Here is a 19,656-nt window from a genome sequence, read left to right as displayed (position 1 = left end):
AAGTAAAACTCCATAGCAAAGACTGAAGATACGAATGATTGCCACAAACTGACTTGCTACTGTAGAATAACCTTATTGCTTCTTTTTGTTTGTTTGTTCTGTAATGTATCAAGAAAATATTGATTTTAAAAATAAAGCCTGAAATTTCAATCAGAATCTTCCCAAATTGCACTGTACTTCTATTCTAAATGTATTTCTATTCATCGATTACACATTTCTCTGTGAGTATATGCCACATCTACAAGGACAACTGTTGGCCATCTTAAGCAGTTCTCTTACTGATAGTCACGCCCCTCTAAAAGAGGTGATTTTGTATGCACGCAGTTTCCAAAGAGAAATTACGTCCATTTTAGTCTTTCAGCTACGATCTTTTCAGAAAGAAGAACGCTACCTATCAGTCTCTTTTCATACTGATCTTTAGCAGGAAGAGAGAGATGGTCCGACACCAGAAATGCACAAGATTGTAATACAGCCAGTAAATAAAGCCTCTGGAAGAGTGCTGAGGTACTCACCAGCTGGGTCAGGCAATTGGAGTGGGATCAATGTTAGATGTAAGTAAATGAGAAGGCAGAAAAGGAGAATTGTGAGCACTAAGCAAAGAAACCTATAATGTACTTCTTACAAAGTGCTGTAAATTTCACATTTATTTTGTAAGTATGAGATAGATGGGTTATTTCTACATACAGAGGTGCCCAACTAAAATCAAGATAAGTGATATTAATGTCCTGTGGTCAGTATTATTGAACCTCGAAAGCAATAAACTATGAGTCGATAAATATTACATTTGCAACATAGTTAACATTCTTCTACTGTCTCTGGCACTTATTACACATTGTAACCGCAAGTCTACAATACATTATTCATATTTGGGGTGTCACTGAGTGATGGATTGCTGTAAGAGAGGCTGTCCTTTAAATAAATCAACAAATAAAAATGCAAATGTTAACATTTTCAGCCACAACTTTTTCCATCTTGAATAGGGAATGAAAATTTCACATTATATCGACAGCCAGCAGAGAGAACAATTAACAACCTACACTGTGAATAAGAGAGATTAATTTGCCAACGTCTGGTTTTATCACTTGCATATGGAACTATATTGGACTTTTTGTGCTGCTGGCTCTCACGGGGAGTGGGCAAAACTTGTGTATGCTATCACGATCATCACCGAGCTCAGCACCCCACTCCAAACACACTTTCAGTTCCTTTAAATGCTCATTAGTTAGATCTGGAATGGAAGTTTTGCCCTCCTTGTCCTCCTTTTGAATATCGAATCATTCTAAGGGGAAATATAATCTATTTCTTTGGCAGCGCTTGCTTAGATACTATGGGAGAAGAAACTTCATTGCTTTGTCTTAAGAGCAGAACCACGTTCAGGCATCCAACATGCATAGATTTGAGAGGCATGGATAAGACAAAAGCCTAAATCGCATCAATGTTGTATTTCCTAATATTCAGCACAACAGATCTGCTCAGTACTATTCCAGTGTGCATTATTAGGCTTATAACTCTGCACATTATATTTTACTTCAGATATTAATTTGCTTAAAAGCCCCTGAATACACATTCACCTGAGATGTGCTTGGCAATTGGGTAAATAGTTTTGTTTTTAAAATGTCCCTAAACACAAATTTACACAATACAATCTGTTTATAAGAACTCCGACAGGCCACTGCAGCCTACAGATAATAATACAGTTCAAATATGGTATTCCTATTGCAGGAACTTCTAAATCACTTATTTTAATGGCTACAAAAAACTTCACTCCAAGATGATGCATTCAGGTAGTGCTGAAATCCTGATTTAAAACTGCAACAAGAAAACACAGGCTTAATGCTGAAATCCCAGACTATCACTCAATGCCTTAATTTACTTAACTGTTCTTAAATTTACTTCTTAGTTGCCCAAAGTGAAAAATGCTGCAGGAGAATTATCTGTTTCATGGGGAGCAGAACAACCTTTGCCTGTGTCTTTTTAAGTGCTTGATTATCCACAGTGTTATAGGACATACTGTGCAAAACTTGACATTACAACTGTTTCCGCGTGGGGAGAGCCTGACAATTGCACCAGGGCTGTAATCTAATTAAATGGTCTTTCACAATGCACAATTTGCAATACTTTTTTTTTTTTTTTTCCAGAGAAAGCATAAATTAATATTTTGATTTAGAACAGTTTCATTTCTGTTCTGTAACACAGTATTTGTCTTGCTTGGAATGATTACCTGATGTTACCTGAGGTATGATCTCGTTTATGTAAAAACTTTCTCATTACTGAATGAAAGCATATAAATGCCACTACCTACTCATTCCAGCTCCCTTCACAGCCAAAAGAACAGAGCCTTGCTTCTAGGCAAACAACAGTTACAGAAGAGATGTCCCTGGTCACCAAAAAGCTATGTTATAAACAGTTAGAGGAACAATGCTTTAGGGGTAAAGAACAGAACTTACTCTTTGGAGTTCGAACTTTGCCTATGATTTTTTTCCAAATATGCAGGCTTTGATCTAGATAAATAAGCACATGGAATAAGAAAGCTTTCCAGACCTGCTGTGAGCATATTTTCAAGGGGCTCGTGCAGGTGTAGACACTTGGCTTAACAACACTGGATACCCAAACATGTAATGCTTGGCTGTGTTACAAGAAGCAGCCACAGGCAAGCGTTAAAGCAACATGGGCAAACAAATTCACTATTAGCCTAACTCAGGATGCCAGATAAAGAAATACCACGTTTTCTTTCAGAGACAGCACTGAGGCAATCTCATGCACATTCCTTCTAAAAGTCTGACCGTACCACTGGTCTAGCACTAAGAATTTTGGAGCACACACCTTTACCTTCTCAGGACACTTACTTCTTGACCCAGACGTGATTCAGTGAGAGAGAGAGAGAGAGAGAGAGAGAGAGAGAGAGAGAGAGTGACAGCAAAAGCACTGCAGTGATTGTTCTGAAGCACAAGGTAGCTGTAACACATGCTGAAGTCTCCACCGAGCTCTGCCAAGAAAGGCTATCAAGCCAACACATCTTCTACCTGCCATGCCTGCTGATCTAGCAAGCCCACCCAGAAGCTGAGTGAGCACCTAAAGCCTTGCTCTGGCAGGGAGCTTCTGTCACTTTCCAACACCTTCTCCCTGGCAAACTTTCCAATGCTGCTACTGCCGAGCGCCAGGGTTTGTGCTAGTTAAAGCTGGCACAAACATGAGTTGAATCTAGTCCTATAAATTTAAACAGTCAAAAGTAATTAGATTTACATGTACTGCCGAATAAATAAATTTGCTCTTCGGCTTGGGCTTTGTGCTGCAAGTTTCCATCTCATGCCAACTATTGTGGTTAGGCTGTTAAACCCCTCCAAATCACGGATTATAACAAACATGCTGACAAACCCTAACTTTAGTGGCACAAAAGCAGCAATAATTCTCAATATTGATTAATTTAGTTAGTTAAACCTGCAGTCTAAGCTTATAACCATTCAGTGATAAATTGAGACCGACCTGCTGGTCAAGCAGGTTTTTTGATGAAGGATAGGATCAGCTTTAGGTCTCCACAAAAATACTTGTCCATTTACCATTTTCAATTAGAGAAGGCCATGAGTAAGGGAAAGCACAACATGGCTGCTTAAGCTGGTCAATTATACTTAAAAGCACCAGCAGAGAGAAAGCAAGCTGGTGAGAATGGGAGAGACCCCCCCCTAATATGGGATTTTTCAGAATTTGCCATCAACTGGTAAAATAAACCTTTAAAAATGACAGCTAATCAGATTTTTTACTGATTGCTTTATCTGATATGATTTCTAACAGCATATTTCAACAATTATTTTACTCCCCTCTGTGGAAATGAATGGACCATCAATCCTCTTGAATAAAATTCCTTTTTCCACGCAGTTGTTGTATGATGTGAATAATTATATCTACTCCTTAGTGCTTGAATAGAATCTTAACTTATTACTATTAGATGGTATCAAGCAGTACTTTTACACACTCTATATCCAATATTATCAGCTTGCAAAGGTAACTCTTGCTTCTAAGAGAAATGCTAAGGCAATCTTGTGGTTTCTGTTTGCTTAAACACACAGTTACTTGTGGGAAACAGAGACCAATCTATCTCAGTTCTTAAATCCTCCCAGAATTATCATCTTTTCCTTCAGAAGAAAAAAAAAAAGTGTTTCCATAGCAAGTAAGTACAAATTTGTCAATATTGATAGTGGGTTTTCACCTATTATATATCACAAGTTCTCTCAAAAGATAGAAATAAACTGCCAGCTGCTGCCAAGTATACAGGAATGATATCAAGAATACATTTTCCTAGTCCACTGGGCCAAGAAAAGATTAAATCTAACTCAAGCCCTCTCATTCTCCAAGAAACATTTAACTCTTCTTATGAATGGCCACACAGTCTTGTCATGCCACTGCACAGAATCATCTAACTAAGAGTGTAAAGAATACAGCAAATTTGTACTTCAATCAGCATTTACTCTGTTGTTTAACTAAAGATTTTATTATAATAAAGTGTAGGATATGTTAAAGAAAAGTAAGGACTGTATGTTGTTTTTCTTGGCATTTACTCCTAGAATTGTAATCCTGTCCTAAAAGGCAAGTTGTTCTTAGACTCTAAAGTGTAACAACAATGCTGCTTTCTGCTTCTTCATTGGAGCAGAAGTGATAATGCTGCTTTTCCAGCGCATTTAGTGCAGATATATAGCATAATCAGGAATTGCTGACTTAATGTGATTTTGTTGCTTGTCATTAAACAACTCTGGTATAAAATATTTTAAAACAAATGCCATTTGATAAAATATTGGCTGGAGGGAGCACTGGGGGAGTAAAATCTTTAAGTCATTTTAAAGCCTAACAAGGGTTAACATCATCCATTCAAATTATTTATAAATTTATCTGATGTGTCAGTACTTGAAACATAAAATAGTTTCTCTTCTAAGTAAAATTAAAATGCTAGAACTTGGCACATTCCTGCTTTTCTTATTCTAACAAGCAATTTAAGGCTTACTATAAATGTCAAAAGGAAACATCAGTTTTTAGTTTATATTATCCATCTTGTGCTAACACGAAGCATCATAGAAATTCAGCCACTTCCCTGCATCTAGGAGAATTTGATAGCTGTGTTTGCAGAATCTTAAACCAGAGATTACCCAGAAGCTTACCGTGAAATGTCATGCTGGATTGGCGATGTGGCTGTGGTTACAAGCTCTTTGCTGCTGCCTATCAGTGCAGGAGATGTGGCTGCATCCCCCCTAGGTCCTGAAGTTGTCCCTGTGGATCAAAGTGAAGACATTAGAGGCTAGTTAACTTTCATCAACTATTTTGTGATTCTGTGTTACTGAGGAACACCTGGACTAAAAGTAGTTACTTTTTTTGAAGTGTTTAATACACAGTGAAATTGCAATCAAAGAATTTGCAATCATTTGACAGTTCTGTGCATAGCATTCATTTCAAGATCACCATGTGAAATCAGGTCTATATAATAAACCATACATTATAGCCTTCATCTCACTGTCCAAATGTTGACAGACTTGCACTGTTACCATTTCATACACTAATCCACAGGATCCAGCTTGTTTCGCAGACACAGCTCTTATAACCTCTAATGAAACCTTTTTTTCTTGTGTGTGTATATAACTATTACTATAACAATATGTTGCTTTCAGTAAAATAGAACTAGTCCATTCCTTTCTTTCCCTGGAAATCCTCAAATTATTAAATTGTTCAGGTTGAAAGATGAAGCCCAGAGGTCCTGTAGTCTAACCTCCACTCAAAACAGAACCATCAAGATCAGGTTTTCAAGGCACCTATATGGCTAGTTTTCAGTATTGCCACTGATGGTGAATTATCTTCTCTGTGCATCTTGTTTCAGTGCTTCACCATCCTCAGAGTGAACATCATTTCCTGTAATAGCTAGGCCAAAATTTCCCCAGATGCAACTTGGTACAGTTGTCTCTTGCTTGTTGTTGATGGGCATCTTCAAGAAAGGTCTAATTCCCTCTCGTCTACAGTGTCTCATAATGTGACTGAAGAAAGTGGGAAAATCAGTGCTGGATTTTTTTCCTGAGGCTGAAAACATCCAGCTTTCTCAGCCTCTCCCTGTACTTCATGTGTCTGGCTTCAACAGACATGCAAAAGACCAAGGTATTCAACAACCTCTAGGCAGGGGTCAGGGGAGCAAAATCCTTCCCAGTGTAAGAGCAAAGCAAGTCCAAGACCACCTCATGAGGCTGAATGTGTACAGATCTATGGGAACAGACAACATGCATGCCATGGCCCTGAAGGAACTGGCTGATGTGGTTGCTATGCCACTGTCCATCATATTTGAAAAGTCATAGCTGTCAGATAAAGTCCCCAGTGACTGGATAAAGAGAAATACAACTCTCAATTCTAAGAAAGGGAGAAAGGAAGACCTGGGGAACTACAGGCAGGTGAGCCTCACATCTGTGCCTGGTAAGATCTTGGAACAGATCCTGCTGGAAAACATATTAAACCATATAAGGATGAGAAGATGAGAAGGTGATCTGAGACAGCTAGCACGGCTTTGCCAAGGGCAGATCATGCCTGACCAACCTGGTATCCTTCTGCAATGGAGTAAGGGCATCAGTGGATAAAAGGCCAATTGGTGTCATCTACTTGGACTTGTGCAAGGCTTTTGACATGCTCCCACACCACATCCTTTTCTCTAAATTGGAAAGATATGGGTTCAAAAGGTAGACTATTTGATGGATAAGGAATTGGTTGGATGGTCACAGCCAGAGGGTTGCAAGCAATGATTCTATGTCTAGGTGGTGGCTGGACACAAGTGGTGCTCTCCAAGGATCCATCTTGGCACCACTGCTCCTTAGCATCCTCAATTGGTGCTGTCTACAAATTTGCTAAAGGTGCATCCTGTATCACTGTTGAAATTGCTAATGTAAAACAGCATCAGTCCTGGTAAAAATCATTGATGGACTTCACTAGCAACTGGCTTCCAGCTGGACTGACCACAAGTATGAGGATTACCCATATTTTCACCCATATTCCAGGCTTCATCTATCCACCTCAGAACTAAGTTTTATAGATATGGTTTACCCAGACAGTGTGCATGCAGGTCGTCAGTGACAACTGGAATAGGCAAGTTAGGGATAATCTGAACTTGTGTGTAAAAGCTTCTGGGATTGCTTTTTAAAAATATGTCACTAGTAATGACTAATCAACATGACATAAATGAAAAGTAAATATGGGGAAAACCACAAGTTTAAACAAAAATCAAAATTAAATCAGTATCTAGCTCTTTAACTAATTCTATCATGCCTAAATATTTCTCAGCTCTGTGAACAGCAAGTTTATCTACCATTCATGATGAAATATGAAGCAATGCATCAAGGTTGGAACTCCAACTTCTGTGCAAAATTTACAGACATCAAAGAGACTATTCAAAATATTATTCTGATTTAAGAAGTATACAAACACATGTCTACAATCTAGTAAAATCAAATGTTTTAATTTACATTCATTCAAAAAAGAGAGAGGTTCTTACTGTCCTGCTACAGTGCATTGTGCTTCAACACTACAGGGAAAAAAGCTCCCCTAAGTTAATTATCAGTGAAGAAACTGCTAGAAACATTGTGGGGATATATGTTGATTGGGTGTCCTTGGTAACCTGAGAGCGTGCCAAACCATGATAAGAGTGGGTATGTATACAAAGACTGGAAGCCTCTTGCTTAGACTTTTGGCTTCGAGACTGAATAAGTGAGATTTAGAAATCATTTCATCTGACAGTGGAATGAGGCAGCTGGATCTTAAGAAACTAATACCGAAGTAATAAAAGCTTGGCGACCATGAGAGAATATATTCAATTCCTGGTATGAGAAAAGGCTGGTACACTGTCAACATACTACATTCAAAACAAAGTAGATGTATTTCTCTGCAAAAGAAAATATATGGACTCAGAGTGGCCAATACAACCTCAAGGGGACTGTTCAAAGACCTACATTTGAACATATTACCAAGGCCAGAAATGAAAAACAAGAAAAGGAGCTAAGTAATAATATATTGATGCTGTTAGACTGCACAGAGATAGAACAGGGTAGCAAGAAATGTTGAATAAGTGCATATACAAACAAAAAAATGTTTTAAATTAGATCTTGAAAAAGGCAGACAAGTCTATTGAGGGAAAAGAAGCACCAAAGAGAAAGCAGGTCTATTAATATATGAAGAAGATTAAATCAATAATGATCCTAAAATGGTCAAACTACTAATAACTTTAAAATATAGTATAAAAAATAAAGAAAATGAATATTGGCAAATACTGCTATATAAAGCTGATGAAAAGAAATTATCAAGGGGGGAAAAAAGATAGAAAATCTTTAGTCTGAAGGATATATATTTCATGGCTAAACAGAATTAGTTAATGAATTTATGAAGTGACTGGTAATTATTTATGAAAAGTCATAGAGAACTGGGGTGATGCAAATGACAGCAAATTAATTAGATTTCCAGGTGTTAGAAGACAGTATGAGACTGGAAAAGTTACAGATGACCTAGAGAACTAAGGGACGTGGAAAAAGTATAGAAACACTCACCTGGAAAAAGAAAGCTCATATATGGTGTGAATAATCTAAATTCTGATATCAATGCAAAGAGAGAGCCTGGAGTAGAAAAGAATAGCAAAAAATAAACTAGATGAAAGCTTGCAAGGCTAGCTACCCACAAAGCAATTACCAATGCCTTCTGAATGGTAACACTAAGAATACTATTTTCAATTTTGTTAACTCAGTGTAAGAATGATTTAAAGTAGACTTTTGAGAAAATTCTAATAGCTGAATATTTCTGCTTGAGAAACAGAAAACTAAAGCATAAAGAGTGGAGAAATATAGCAGCCTACATTTTTGAAAATGTGAACGCTACGAACGAAGAGAAGCTATTGAGTCTGGTTCAAGCAGCAATGGAATGAAAGTAAGCAATGGGAAATTTAGGTTGATAATCATGAAAGAAATCTTTATGAATTGAATAATAGTAATATTCATAATGCTTAACATTTATATAGTACTTTACATCTTCAAAGCACTTCACTAATATTAACTAATTGCTCTATTCGATTGCAGGGAAGAGTCTTCCCTCAAGGGAACTTGTTCCAAATCCTGAATCCCTAAGAAGCTCCATTAGAAAATCTACCAAAAACAAACACTGTAGAAGAAAATCAGCCCCTGGAAAAGTACAGATTCTATGAGATAAAATATTTTTTTCTTTCTCTGACTTCCTCTTACATGTAGAAAGGAAAGCTACGCATGCTATACGTTATCATGCAGATGCTGTATTCCCTAAAGTGATACAAAAGGAAAAATAATTCTTTCTTTGTTTCAGTGTAGAAAGACCTTAAGAAGGAGGTAAATAGAATGACTTTTTGTGAAGTTGTACAGAAGCAAAGTGTCCAGTATTGCAGAATACAATCTAGCTTATTTTCCCAGTCCAAAAGCAAAATTTTCCAGGGCAGAAGGAAAGAGAAACACACACTTCTGTACTTGAGTGCTTTTTAACTAGACAAGTTGTTAGATTTTAGTACAAATTGACATAGCTGCTGGTGACACCAATAAAAACAATTTACTGCTGAAAAGATCTAAGACTTGAGGATTGCTTCGTCTGCTTAAAGTTTTGCTGGTAGAACTAAAAAGAAGTTTGGCTACAAGACACAAATACCTAGTAAAGCAAAGGAGTAAAAATTAAGGAGCAAACAGAAGTAAAAGGCAAAAAGCCTTCAGTGACAGAATAAATACTGACTGCCTAAGCAGGGTTGATCCAGTAAGCTTCCTTGTAAAGAGAGCAGAAGTGCTCCTTTTGCTCCACAAGGTGATGGGGCCAGGTTTTTCTCCTTTTTCTCCTCACTAAACTTTTGTAATGAGAAAGGAAAAGTGGGCTTGTCAAGAATTACACCTTCCAAACATACCGCTCTCACAGTAAGTGAGCAATCCTGTGAGCAGTAAAACAGCCCCTCATTCCAGCACAGAAATGGTTCACCGATTAGTCAATTCGTCTTCTCAAAACAAAATCTAAGAAGACAAAAGTATTGTAAAAGGGCAACACCAAAATCTGATACAAAAGCATATGCTGCTCTGTAGAGACACTACCATGAGTTACACAGCACCCCCAGAAGTACTGGAAAATTATGCTGTGCTGCAGTAGAGCCTAAAAACCTACAACAGACCCGTCTGTACAGTAAGATGTGCCTGGGGAGCCATCCTCCCCAGCCTCAAACATTCACAATTTAAATTGACAGGACAGATCAAGGAATGAAAAAAAAATAAACCTCTGTAGTAGTAGTGTAACATCTGACTGTCAGGAAGTTCTCAGCAGTTAGCACCGCTGTCTTCTGACCAAATCAAAATGTGAAAGTTTGCAGATAGATAACATCACGTTTCATGTCTTGGGATGTCATCTTGCTGACTTTGTATAGCACATACACATAGCATGGCTTAGATGGGGCTTAGTGACCGCGCTGCAGAAGAGGGACCACTTTCTACTGACACAGTAGGCACCAACCACCATCTCAGAGAGACTTCCAGGCTTGCTGGCTCCAAACTCTGATGCCTTTTGACAAATTGCACATTTTTATGAATTCACAACAAAAACAGTATTGATATCCCCTATTTTATTCTTGCTAGATGTGACTTAGCCACTTGCTAATAAAAGAATTATGTCTAAAGCTGAAATCATTGTTCAGCAACAGATGGTAATATCTAGTAGAAGTAAGGACAAGGAACAGCTAACTCCAGGACTACCTGGAATTAAGAAACTTAACATTGTGCCCTGGTGATCCCCAGAGATGAGAAAACACCATACAAGAATATGTGTATGGTTGTAAAAGGAGTCCAAACATATAACAGAGGGAAGCCAATTAAAAAGGTTCTAAATACAGAAGACTTCAACTTCAGTGATTAGTGCTAGGTAATTTGCCTTGTGATAAACAAGCTATTCAAATCGGTAATAGACCTGAGGTAGTTTCCACAGCTTGAAATCATTTCTCTGAACTTTATCTGGTATCACAGCAAATGCCGATGTTCATAAGCTAAATTTTGCCATGCAGCTCAAAGCTAGTAATCCCAGTAAGTGCTAGCTTAAAGACACCCACCATCTTCAGACATTACACTGACCACTATACTCACTAAATCAGCATAGGTGCAGTTCAGTTGCTATGTGCAATAGCCGGGTGCAGTGTGTAACTTCTTCTAAGTACTAGAAAATGAAATGAATGAATGCGGGAAAACCCAGGTTGGATATTTTTTTCTTCCCCAAATCTATGGAAAATAAATTACTTTTTTGGGACTATCCCTATCCAAGGAACAAAACCCATCATCCAACTGTGAAAAATCTCAATTTCATCACTACGGTATTGAGAAGGAGACAGGAGAAGGAAGAGGAAAAGAGAAGAAAAAAAAAAAATAATGATAGCTGAAAAAAACATAAAAGAAAACCATCAGTGAAAATTGCCCCTGAAACTTTGCAGAATTGTAACGGCTTTCTCTTGCTTAAATTGATTGGTGTAGCAATGTTATAAAATGACTATTAGGATTCATTGTGCACAACAGAAAGTGTGAAATGTCAGCAGACTATACAGCAAAAGTAATGGGTCCTGAACCCCTGTTAGTCAAAAATGATTTTGTTTCAAATTAGAAATTGATTTTTTTTGGACACAAGCCCTTTACAGGCTTCCAACTTTTGTAGCTGTGCCTTGGAAGAGATTAACCTCAACCACTGTTTGGGTCCAGGCTGATGATACCCTTTTGAAAGTTTCTTCACAGGGACTGCTTTTTAATGTTGGTACGGTCTTAACCAATAACACAAGTTATTTGTTCCTTTGAGAACTGCACCACATTTCTTCTCATTTTGCCATTTTCTTTATTTTTATGCTGACATATACAGCAAACTGGCTGACAAGTTAAGGAAAGAAAAAAAAAGAAAGCTCATAATTGAACCAAGGATTATTTTCAAGGCTCAGCAGTGAAACATCCAAGCTGCTTTTGTGCCCAACATTCTCTTCCTGAGAAAGCAAGCTTTCTCTGCTCCTTAAGTGGAGGTACTAAGCTAAGAGCAGGATACATTCTAGCAGTACAGACATCCCTGTGTGGCAAAATATCAGGTTGCAATGGTGGAGCCATTTCTTGGGGAGGAAAAGAATGTGAAGAAGATTACATTTCAAGAACAAGCCCCACTGCACTTATTCTCTGCTTGCTGGGAAAAGAAAACGAATTGTTGAAGTAGCTTTTTGAGATTAAAAGGCTATTCTTTTCTCTTTTATCAGGAACACCAACCAAGAAGATCACTTGTTATTTACAAGGTTTTGTATGCTTTTACTTTGAGTGTAGCTAGCTTCTGTTGGGTTGTTTTAAGCAACTTGCAATCTTCTCCCTCTAATTGTGCATTTTGCTGATCTGCTCCTGAACACATATACAGTTTCTAAATGCCATCAGCGCAATCATGGCCCTGCAGTACATTATACTTTCTCTAACCTTTCCTTGACTTGCTGCCTTCCCTCTTGGCTTGGATCAGAATGGCTTGTCTATCTTCCACATTGGCACCAAAACCAGCCATCTTCTTCCCCGAACTGCTCCCACCACTGCTCCGTGACGTTCTGGAGGCTTTGCTCACTGGTAGTGTTCTGGGATCATGATCTTCATGTTTTGACACCGGTGCACTAGGAAAAAAGAAAGGTGACACAACTACATGATATTGACCTCTTTAACACTGCACAACTCTTTAACACCTCCTCCTCCAGAAGCATAACTACATGGTGCTGGTTGAGCTCCTGCTTAATCCATTTACAATTTCTGAAGACAGGATGCCTAAGGATTGAAGGGTTAGGTTACCAACTACTTCAACTTCCATGGGAATCACTGGTTATCAGCAGCTGGCAGCAGTCTGACAATTCTGTTTGGAGTTTTGCAGTATTTGGAGCATTCCCAAAAGCATTAGGTCTTGGATTTTCTGAGTGTTTAGAACAGGACAAGTGGGATGAAGATACAGAGAGGATTTTGCCCAGCATGGTTGAGGAAGGTTGAAAGAAAAAAAGTAATAAGAAATGCTCACTTTGCTAGAAACAAAGGGAAAATAGAGAAGAATCAGATAGATAGGATAAAACTGTAATCATGATTTGCAAAAAGGAAGCAGATGACACATTGATTAAAGGAAAAAGAAAAGGATGAGAAACAAAAAGTGGTGAGCTAAAAGAACAGAAGTAATTCTGAGAAGAACAGCAAATGTATGAATGAACTTTAGAGAGAGAACCTGCTGTAGCAAGTGCAACAGCTTAGGTAGAAAGTAAGAAAAGAGAAAGCCAGACAACACAATGGACAGCATGTTCCAAGAAGGCCTCCTGCACAAGATTTTAAGCATTCCACAAAGAGAGCCAGGATGCAAATTTGATGACATAGAGTAAGCATGATTTCAGTCCCTGCAGACACACACAGTCACAAAACATTTGGGGAAGACAGGTTATTGAGACCATCTTTCTTTAAGTAAAGGCAACAGACTGCTTTCAAATTCTGCTGGGAGGAAAAAGACTACTGCTTTAAACAAGGATTCCCAACACTTACACATCATTACACCCATGACTCTTATGCAGTTAAAGAAAGCAATTAAAAATATTTTTAAAACCTTTGGATTATCCACAGGAAGGAATACAGTTCATCCCAAGATTATACCACTCTGTTTGCAAGCATGGGACTGACATACAGCTTTCCTAAGTTAGCAGAAGATTATACAAATCTTTTTCCTGTTTAAGTACCAATTTTGCACGGATAACTCAAAGACTGCTACTAAGTTTGCATTATTTGGGATACAGTTTTATAGAGGATGATTCACAAGAATCTTTTACATAAGAGCTTATATTACTGAAGTTAGTGTATATCCAAGGGAAAAAAAAAAAAAAGAAAGCAGATATCCAGTGTTACCATCAGGAAATGATAGCTAAATTAGAAGTTTCAAATCAACGTGCTGTAAAAGTCACTGTTTAATAGGGTCCACTGCACCTGTTTGACAATTAGTATTTTCCCTGTATTAATAATGCAGAACATTATATAATGGCTCATGACCCATAATAACTGGCTGAAGTGTTGGATAAAACTTCTCCAAATAACCTCCATTTACTTTAGGGTTTCAAGCTGCATGGTGACTTAATAACATTGCAAAGTGTTTTTAAAATTAATGGTAGGCTAATTTAGTATCTTATTTGAATTCTATGAAATTATTAATCCACAAATTCCTGCAACCATTAGTACAGTCAGAGGTGGGTTTGGACCCTAACCATTTAAGGAGGCTTAAAGGTAATCATTGACCAGATTTCTCTGATCATACAGGACTCAGTACTTCATTTGTCTGATTCTTAACGATTAATATTTTAACAATATGAGTGGTGGTCTTGATGAAGAGTGACCCTTGTGTAGAGAACGAAGCAATTATTCTGCTGGTTCACTGCCATACATCTGACATGGTGTGGTCATCTGAAAAATATCAGCTTTTTGGTTTAAATAATGTTACGTCAGAGGGAATTCAAACATAAACACGTGCCAAGAGGAAGCTGCAGATGCTGAAGAAAATAACAAAAGCAAACATATTTGCATTTATAGCACACTAAACAATGAATTAGAGATAGGTTCTTCATAATTTAATTAAAGAAGGCTGACAAAAAAGTTTTCTTCAAGTGAGGGTGCAGAGTCAAAACTTGAAATGACAAACAATCCGAGAAATGTCATTACAAGGATGAAAAGGGATAACGTAGAGAGATGCAGAAAAAGTCAATAATTTTCATAAAAAAAAAAAAAAAAAAAAAAAAAAAGTAAGGAAGAAAGCTATTTCAAAGAAATAACCAGTAAACTGAACAGCTAATTGGTTAGTAGGACTTCCATAGGGGACCATGAATTGTCACAGCATTTCCCAAGAACTACACAACAGAGAAGCCTGTCTAAATGAAGACCTTCCTAACTTACCTAACCTGCGTACTAAGGCAGGAGTTGTAACGTAGCATCATCAGAAAAGAGTCAAGACTCAGCATTACTGCCTCCTGATGAATACTGAAGTACATCACCAACAAAGGAGAACACACCTTGAACATTTTTCCATTTTGTCTGTGCCTCATATCGCGATATCCCTGCTGAGCGTGAATGGCAAATTTTAAATGTCATTCAGGACCTATTGAATACTGCTAGTATTTGCATTCCTTAAAAGTAGAAAAACATTAACCTTTTGTTTTATTGAATTAAAATGCCATGGAAATGCTGATGTAGTCTTCAGAGACTGAAATACTTTTACAAAGAAGAATAGCTGTCATTTATTAGACACAAAGAACAATTACTTGATAGGATGCTTTCTGACAAAAAGCAGATTGGTATTCTCATCATAGAAAAGGCATTGTAAAAAAACCCAGCACAGACCTCTGAGACTTGAATAATTTAAAGCTGCATTTGGTGCAATTTGAATTTTTCTTTAGGGAGGCAAAGTTAAATACCTTTAATTTGTTCTAATTATTTCAAATTTGCAAGTTAATTATGGCTGATCATTAAATAACAAAAAGGACTATCGTCTCCATAGAGTTTTACCTCCTACCCTCTGCATTACTTAAGCTAGATTTTAGTATGCATGAATTAACTTTCTAAATAATCACACGGTTTGACTAAATGGCTCAGTAAAATGAGCTCTGATCCTCAGAATAAGCATTAATGGACATTAGAAAGGCTATTGGGACCCATGTTACTTACATTATAAGTATTTTTAATGGGGTCTTATTTACTAATCTTTATGTACTGTTCAAGTTAGGGCACCATATAGATACATTATTCTGCTTTAATAAAGGAAAGTCAGTTCTTCAAGATACTAAAACAAATGTCCATTTAGAGCCAACTAAATTAATTTTTAAATTAATGCAGGAAAACTCTGATAGAATTTAACTTGTTTTAGGTACTCATCTTAATGAATCAATCCAACATAATGGTAGCCTTGGTCTGCAAGTGGAATTTTACAGATCTCTTGAATTGCTAAGCAACTGAAGCAGCTAAGACTTTTGCCACAGAGTAGCATTCACCATCAGTATGTGTACACCCAAGAGAATATTTCTTCTCTACTCTCTAGCTTGTGATCATCTGACAGGTTCCCATTCATCGAATTTGGATTCTCACCTTTCACTGAACTCTGATCTTTCTATGCATTTTTCAGTACAGATCAGTGGTATCCAGAGAACACAACTATATTATAACTAGTCAGAAAACCAAAATGCAAGACAATTCATGCCTCCAGTATATATGTTCAACAGATGGCTGCCTTAATAGTACTCTGCTGCTCCCTGTTGAGACAAGGGCTTGACAGTTTAACCATTATCAAACTAACAGATTGCTGTGATAAGACAGCTCCAAAAGTAAACATGTTGGGATATTATTTTCCTGTTCTGCAATTTCTGTTTTAAAAATAAAATAATTAACAGTTCATGTGTGCAATCTGCTGCAATTATATCAGGCCAAGAGTGCATAACACTTAATGATGCAAAACTGGTGACAAGTAGACAAATCCAGGCAATATGTTTTTGTAGCTGGAACCTGCATTGCCATTTCAGATGCCGTTGGATAAGTAGTCTGAAAATTATTTTTTCCTCCCTACCCAATCCCTTTAATTGAGAGTTTCCAGCCAAATCATCTTCCTAAGTCAGTTCAGCATAGAGCAACAGTGTCAAAAGTGCTGGGACAACGGAGGTGACAGTCTGTTTTGGGTCTAGATTTAGATCAGTTTAAATCAAGTTATCAGAGCACAGCTTTGAAAGCCACCAGTTCCAAAGCAGGACTTCTGGGCAAGATGGTTGTCTTCATCACAATTAAAAAATATTTTCTGGGAGAAATGTAGGTCTGTAGAGTTTTGATGACTGGCCCTTTGAAGAAACATCAGTGGTCTTCCACCCAATCACAACTTATTTACTCTTGTCAAATGTGTCATAACTCGACTCCATGTAGGCTCCAACTTCCAGAACATCCAAGTGCCTCATATTTCTGAAGTGCTTTGTTGTTGTTGTTGCCTTGATAATGTCAGGTAGGGAGGGATGGGATTACCCTCATTCACGAAGCAAAGAATGCAAGAAACAGATGTGGTAAGGAAGATAGAACCCTGCACAGTAATTGGGTCTGCAGAGGAAGAAGAGAACTGGAGGCAACTTTCAAACACTAAGAAAATTAGACACCTGAAATTAGTGAAATTAAGCAGATATATACTCTGTGTATCTTCTGAAAGCTAGTCATGAGGAACATCCTGACAAGAGGTAGAACTTAAGGTCCTCATTAGAGCATCTCCATCTGCAACATGAAATCCTCTTCTGCGGGAACATCCTGAACCTTTGTTGGAGCAGAAACACGTCAAGATGTAAAAGCCACAGCAGCACGTGGGAGAAAGAAGGGAGATGGGCTGCTCACTAGTGATTTGTTTGGGTGAGTAGAACTGGAAGAGAGCTTACAGTGTTGCAGGTGAGGAGAAGCACAGCAGAAACATCAGGCCAGTCTTTCGTCACTGAATGTCATCACCCTTGCCTTCCTTGTGACAAAAGCGATCCGTTTATGTCAGTAGATCAACAGCCTTCAAAACATACTGCTAAAAATCTAAAGCCTATTCCATATTGAAACCAAGTGCTTGAAAAAAAATCGAAGCTTAACATTTTGTCCTCCTTTCCTTTAAAAGAAGGAAAATATCCTATTCTAATAGAGATCTTGAAGACCATATTCAAGCCTAGAGTGAGATTTCATGGCCCAATTATGAAACCTGGCATTTTGAGGCTTATGTTAGATGTATCAGCATGTTAATGACACTGCTGGGGATCCACTGCATGTTAATAAGAAACAGCTGCTTTCCTTTCTAGAGAACATGTTCATTTGCACTTTGGAGATCTTCAAGACAGTCCAACTCCTTTCTTAAGAATTTCTCAAGCTAAAAAGCAGCAGACAGAGACAAATAGGGGAACACTTCAGCAGATAAGGACAATTCTGTAACTGAAATATAAATATTATCAAACCTGTCTGTAAGTGAAGACTTTTTTGTCAGGGAAAAACACAGTGATTGCCTACAATCTACATGCTATTATGCACACAATATTGCTGTGGAGTGATCCAAACCTAACAGTCCTCTTCAGGTTCAGCATCCCTGAATCCAATAACATATTTGGAAGTTTACAACAGGTTTCTGCTGTTTCTTTCTGTTGAACCATTTGTCTTGAACCTATGGCATTTGGTTTACATATACATGTCCATATGACTCATCTTGGAGGAGTCATATGGACAAGAATATTAAAAACTTTCTCATATACAAGCTCTACCAGGCTACTCTAACCCACAGCACAGCTTCTCCAGACCATTCTTTCAGAAACCAGTTTCTTCCCTACTCCTTCAGTGATTGGTACTCAGACATTTAATTCTGCTAGCAAGAATTGAGGCTGCATATGCTCTTAATTATCAATGACCTATTAGATCATTCCAGCCATAGGTGAAAGCCTGGCCTCATTGAATCAATCAGAATACTGCCCTTATCTTCAATGAAGTCAGGATTTTGCTTAATATACACAGTTAAGGTCTGTTTGTAGGAAGTACTAAGCTAAAGTCCTCCTAAAATTATATTCATGCCTTTCCTTTGAAGATCTGTCCTCATTCTGCTTGAAGTTAGCTTATGCTCCAACTTCGCACCAGCATCCTTCCTGCACCACTTCTACAGTTTTGCTAATAAACACTGAAATGAGCTCTGATTACTTTCTCTCTTAATCTCTGAATCCACAGAAAATTTGAACATAAAAGTTTTCAGGCAATTATAGGGGAATGCCCACAAAAAGCGGACTAGCAAAGCTTAACAGGACAAAATGCTGTGATTTTGTGTTTGGCCTTCCTTATAGAGCAGCGTAGAGCAGCTGTCGTTCCAGCAAGCAGTGCTGTCAGACTTCACAAAAGAAAGTCGTGTAAATGTCAAGTCATAGGTATAAAAACAATCCTTCAAAACAGCGTCTGTATGTATCTGAAAAGCCTGCCTAGCTGTCACCAGTCAAAGTACCATAAGGAATGGTGCAAAAGCCTGTTTAGGACAAATAAAGTTTCTAAATTGAGTCCAAACTTCTCCAGTAGATCAAACTGCATAACTCTCTCCTTCAGTAGGAGGATCACAAGCTCTTCAGAGTGCCTTACCAGAATCACTATTGTTTGGCTGAGAGCTAACTCATTCACAAGGTAGCCATCAAAAAGCAAAATGCAACCCATCTTCTGAACAAACACCTCCAAAATTAGAGTGCAGTTTAGTTGTGACAATGGCACAGATGAACACTGCATTGTCCCTTCTGAACTTTGCTCACCCGCAAAAGAGTTTTTACAGTCAATGGGCTGCATTGCATAACAGACTGGAATCATACAATCATGGAATTGAATCGGAAGGGACCCTTAAAGGCCATCTTGTCCAACTCTCCTGTAATGTACAGAGACAACTACAGCTAGACCAGGTTGCTCAGGGTGCTGCAGGAGTCGGGCTGAGTGTGTCAGCAACCAGCTGCTCAGTTCAAGAGTCCTTGCGTTTCCTTCACTGATTTTACATATCTCCCCCATATAAGTTCCTGACAAGCTAGTGGGTGGTGACAACGGGACCTTACAGTAAATAAGCAGCAATTGCCCCTTTTCTGCCCATGCATCACATCAC

General features: G+C 38.0%; 1 protein-coding gene across 4 annotated transcripts in view; it reads right to left on the bottom strand.

Annotated features, from left to right (window-relative positions):
* The window catches only part of KIAA1328 (KIAA1328 ortholog), a 183,537-nt gene that overhangs the window by 27,039 nt on the left and 136,842 nt on the right, over positions 1-19,656 (bottom strand). For all 4 annotated transcript variants that reach the window (XR_016461996.1, XM_090131959.1, XM_090131958.1 and 1 more), the window contains exons 9-10: positions 12,474-12,658; positions 5,148-5,256 (exon numbers count right to left, since the gene is read on the bottom strand). Coding sequence is in view for 3 of the 4 variants with exons in the window: in XM_090131959.1 (XP_089988085.1) it covers positions 5,148-5,256; positions 12,474-12,658 (294 nt within the window). In the remaining variant the exon portion in view is untranslated. The remainder of the gene's footprint in view (positions 1-5,147; positions 5,257-12,473; positions 12,659-19,656) is intronic.

Source organism: Phasianus colchicus, chromosome Z (assembly GCF_987193195.1).
Source record: "Phasianus colchicus chromosome Z, bPhaCol1.hap1.1, whole genome shotgun sequence".
NCBI lineage: Eukaryota > Metazoa > Chordata > Aves > Galliformes > Phasianidae > Phasianus > Phasianus colchicus.
This window is presented reverse-complemented; position numbering and strand designations above follow the sequence as displayed.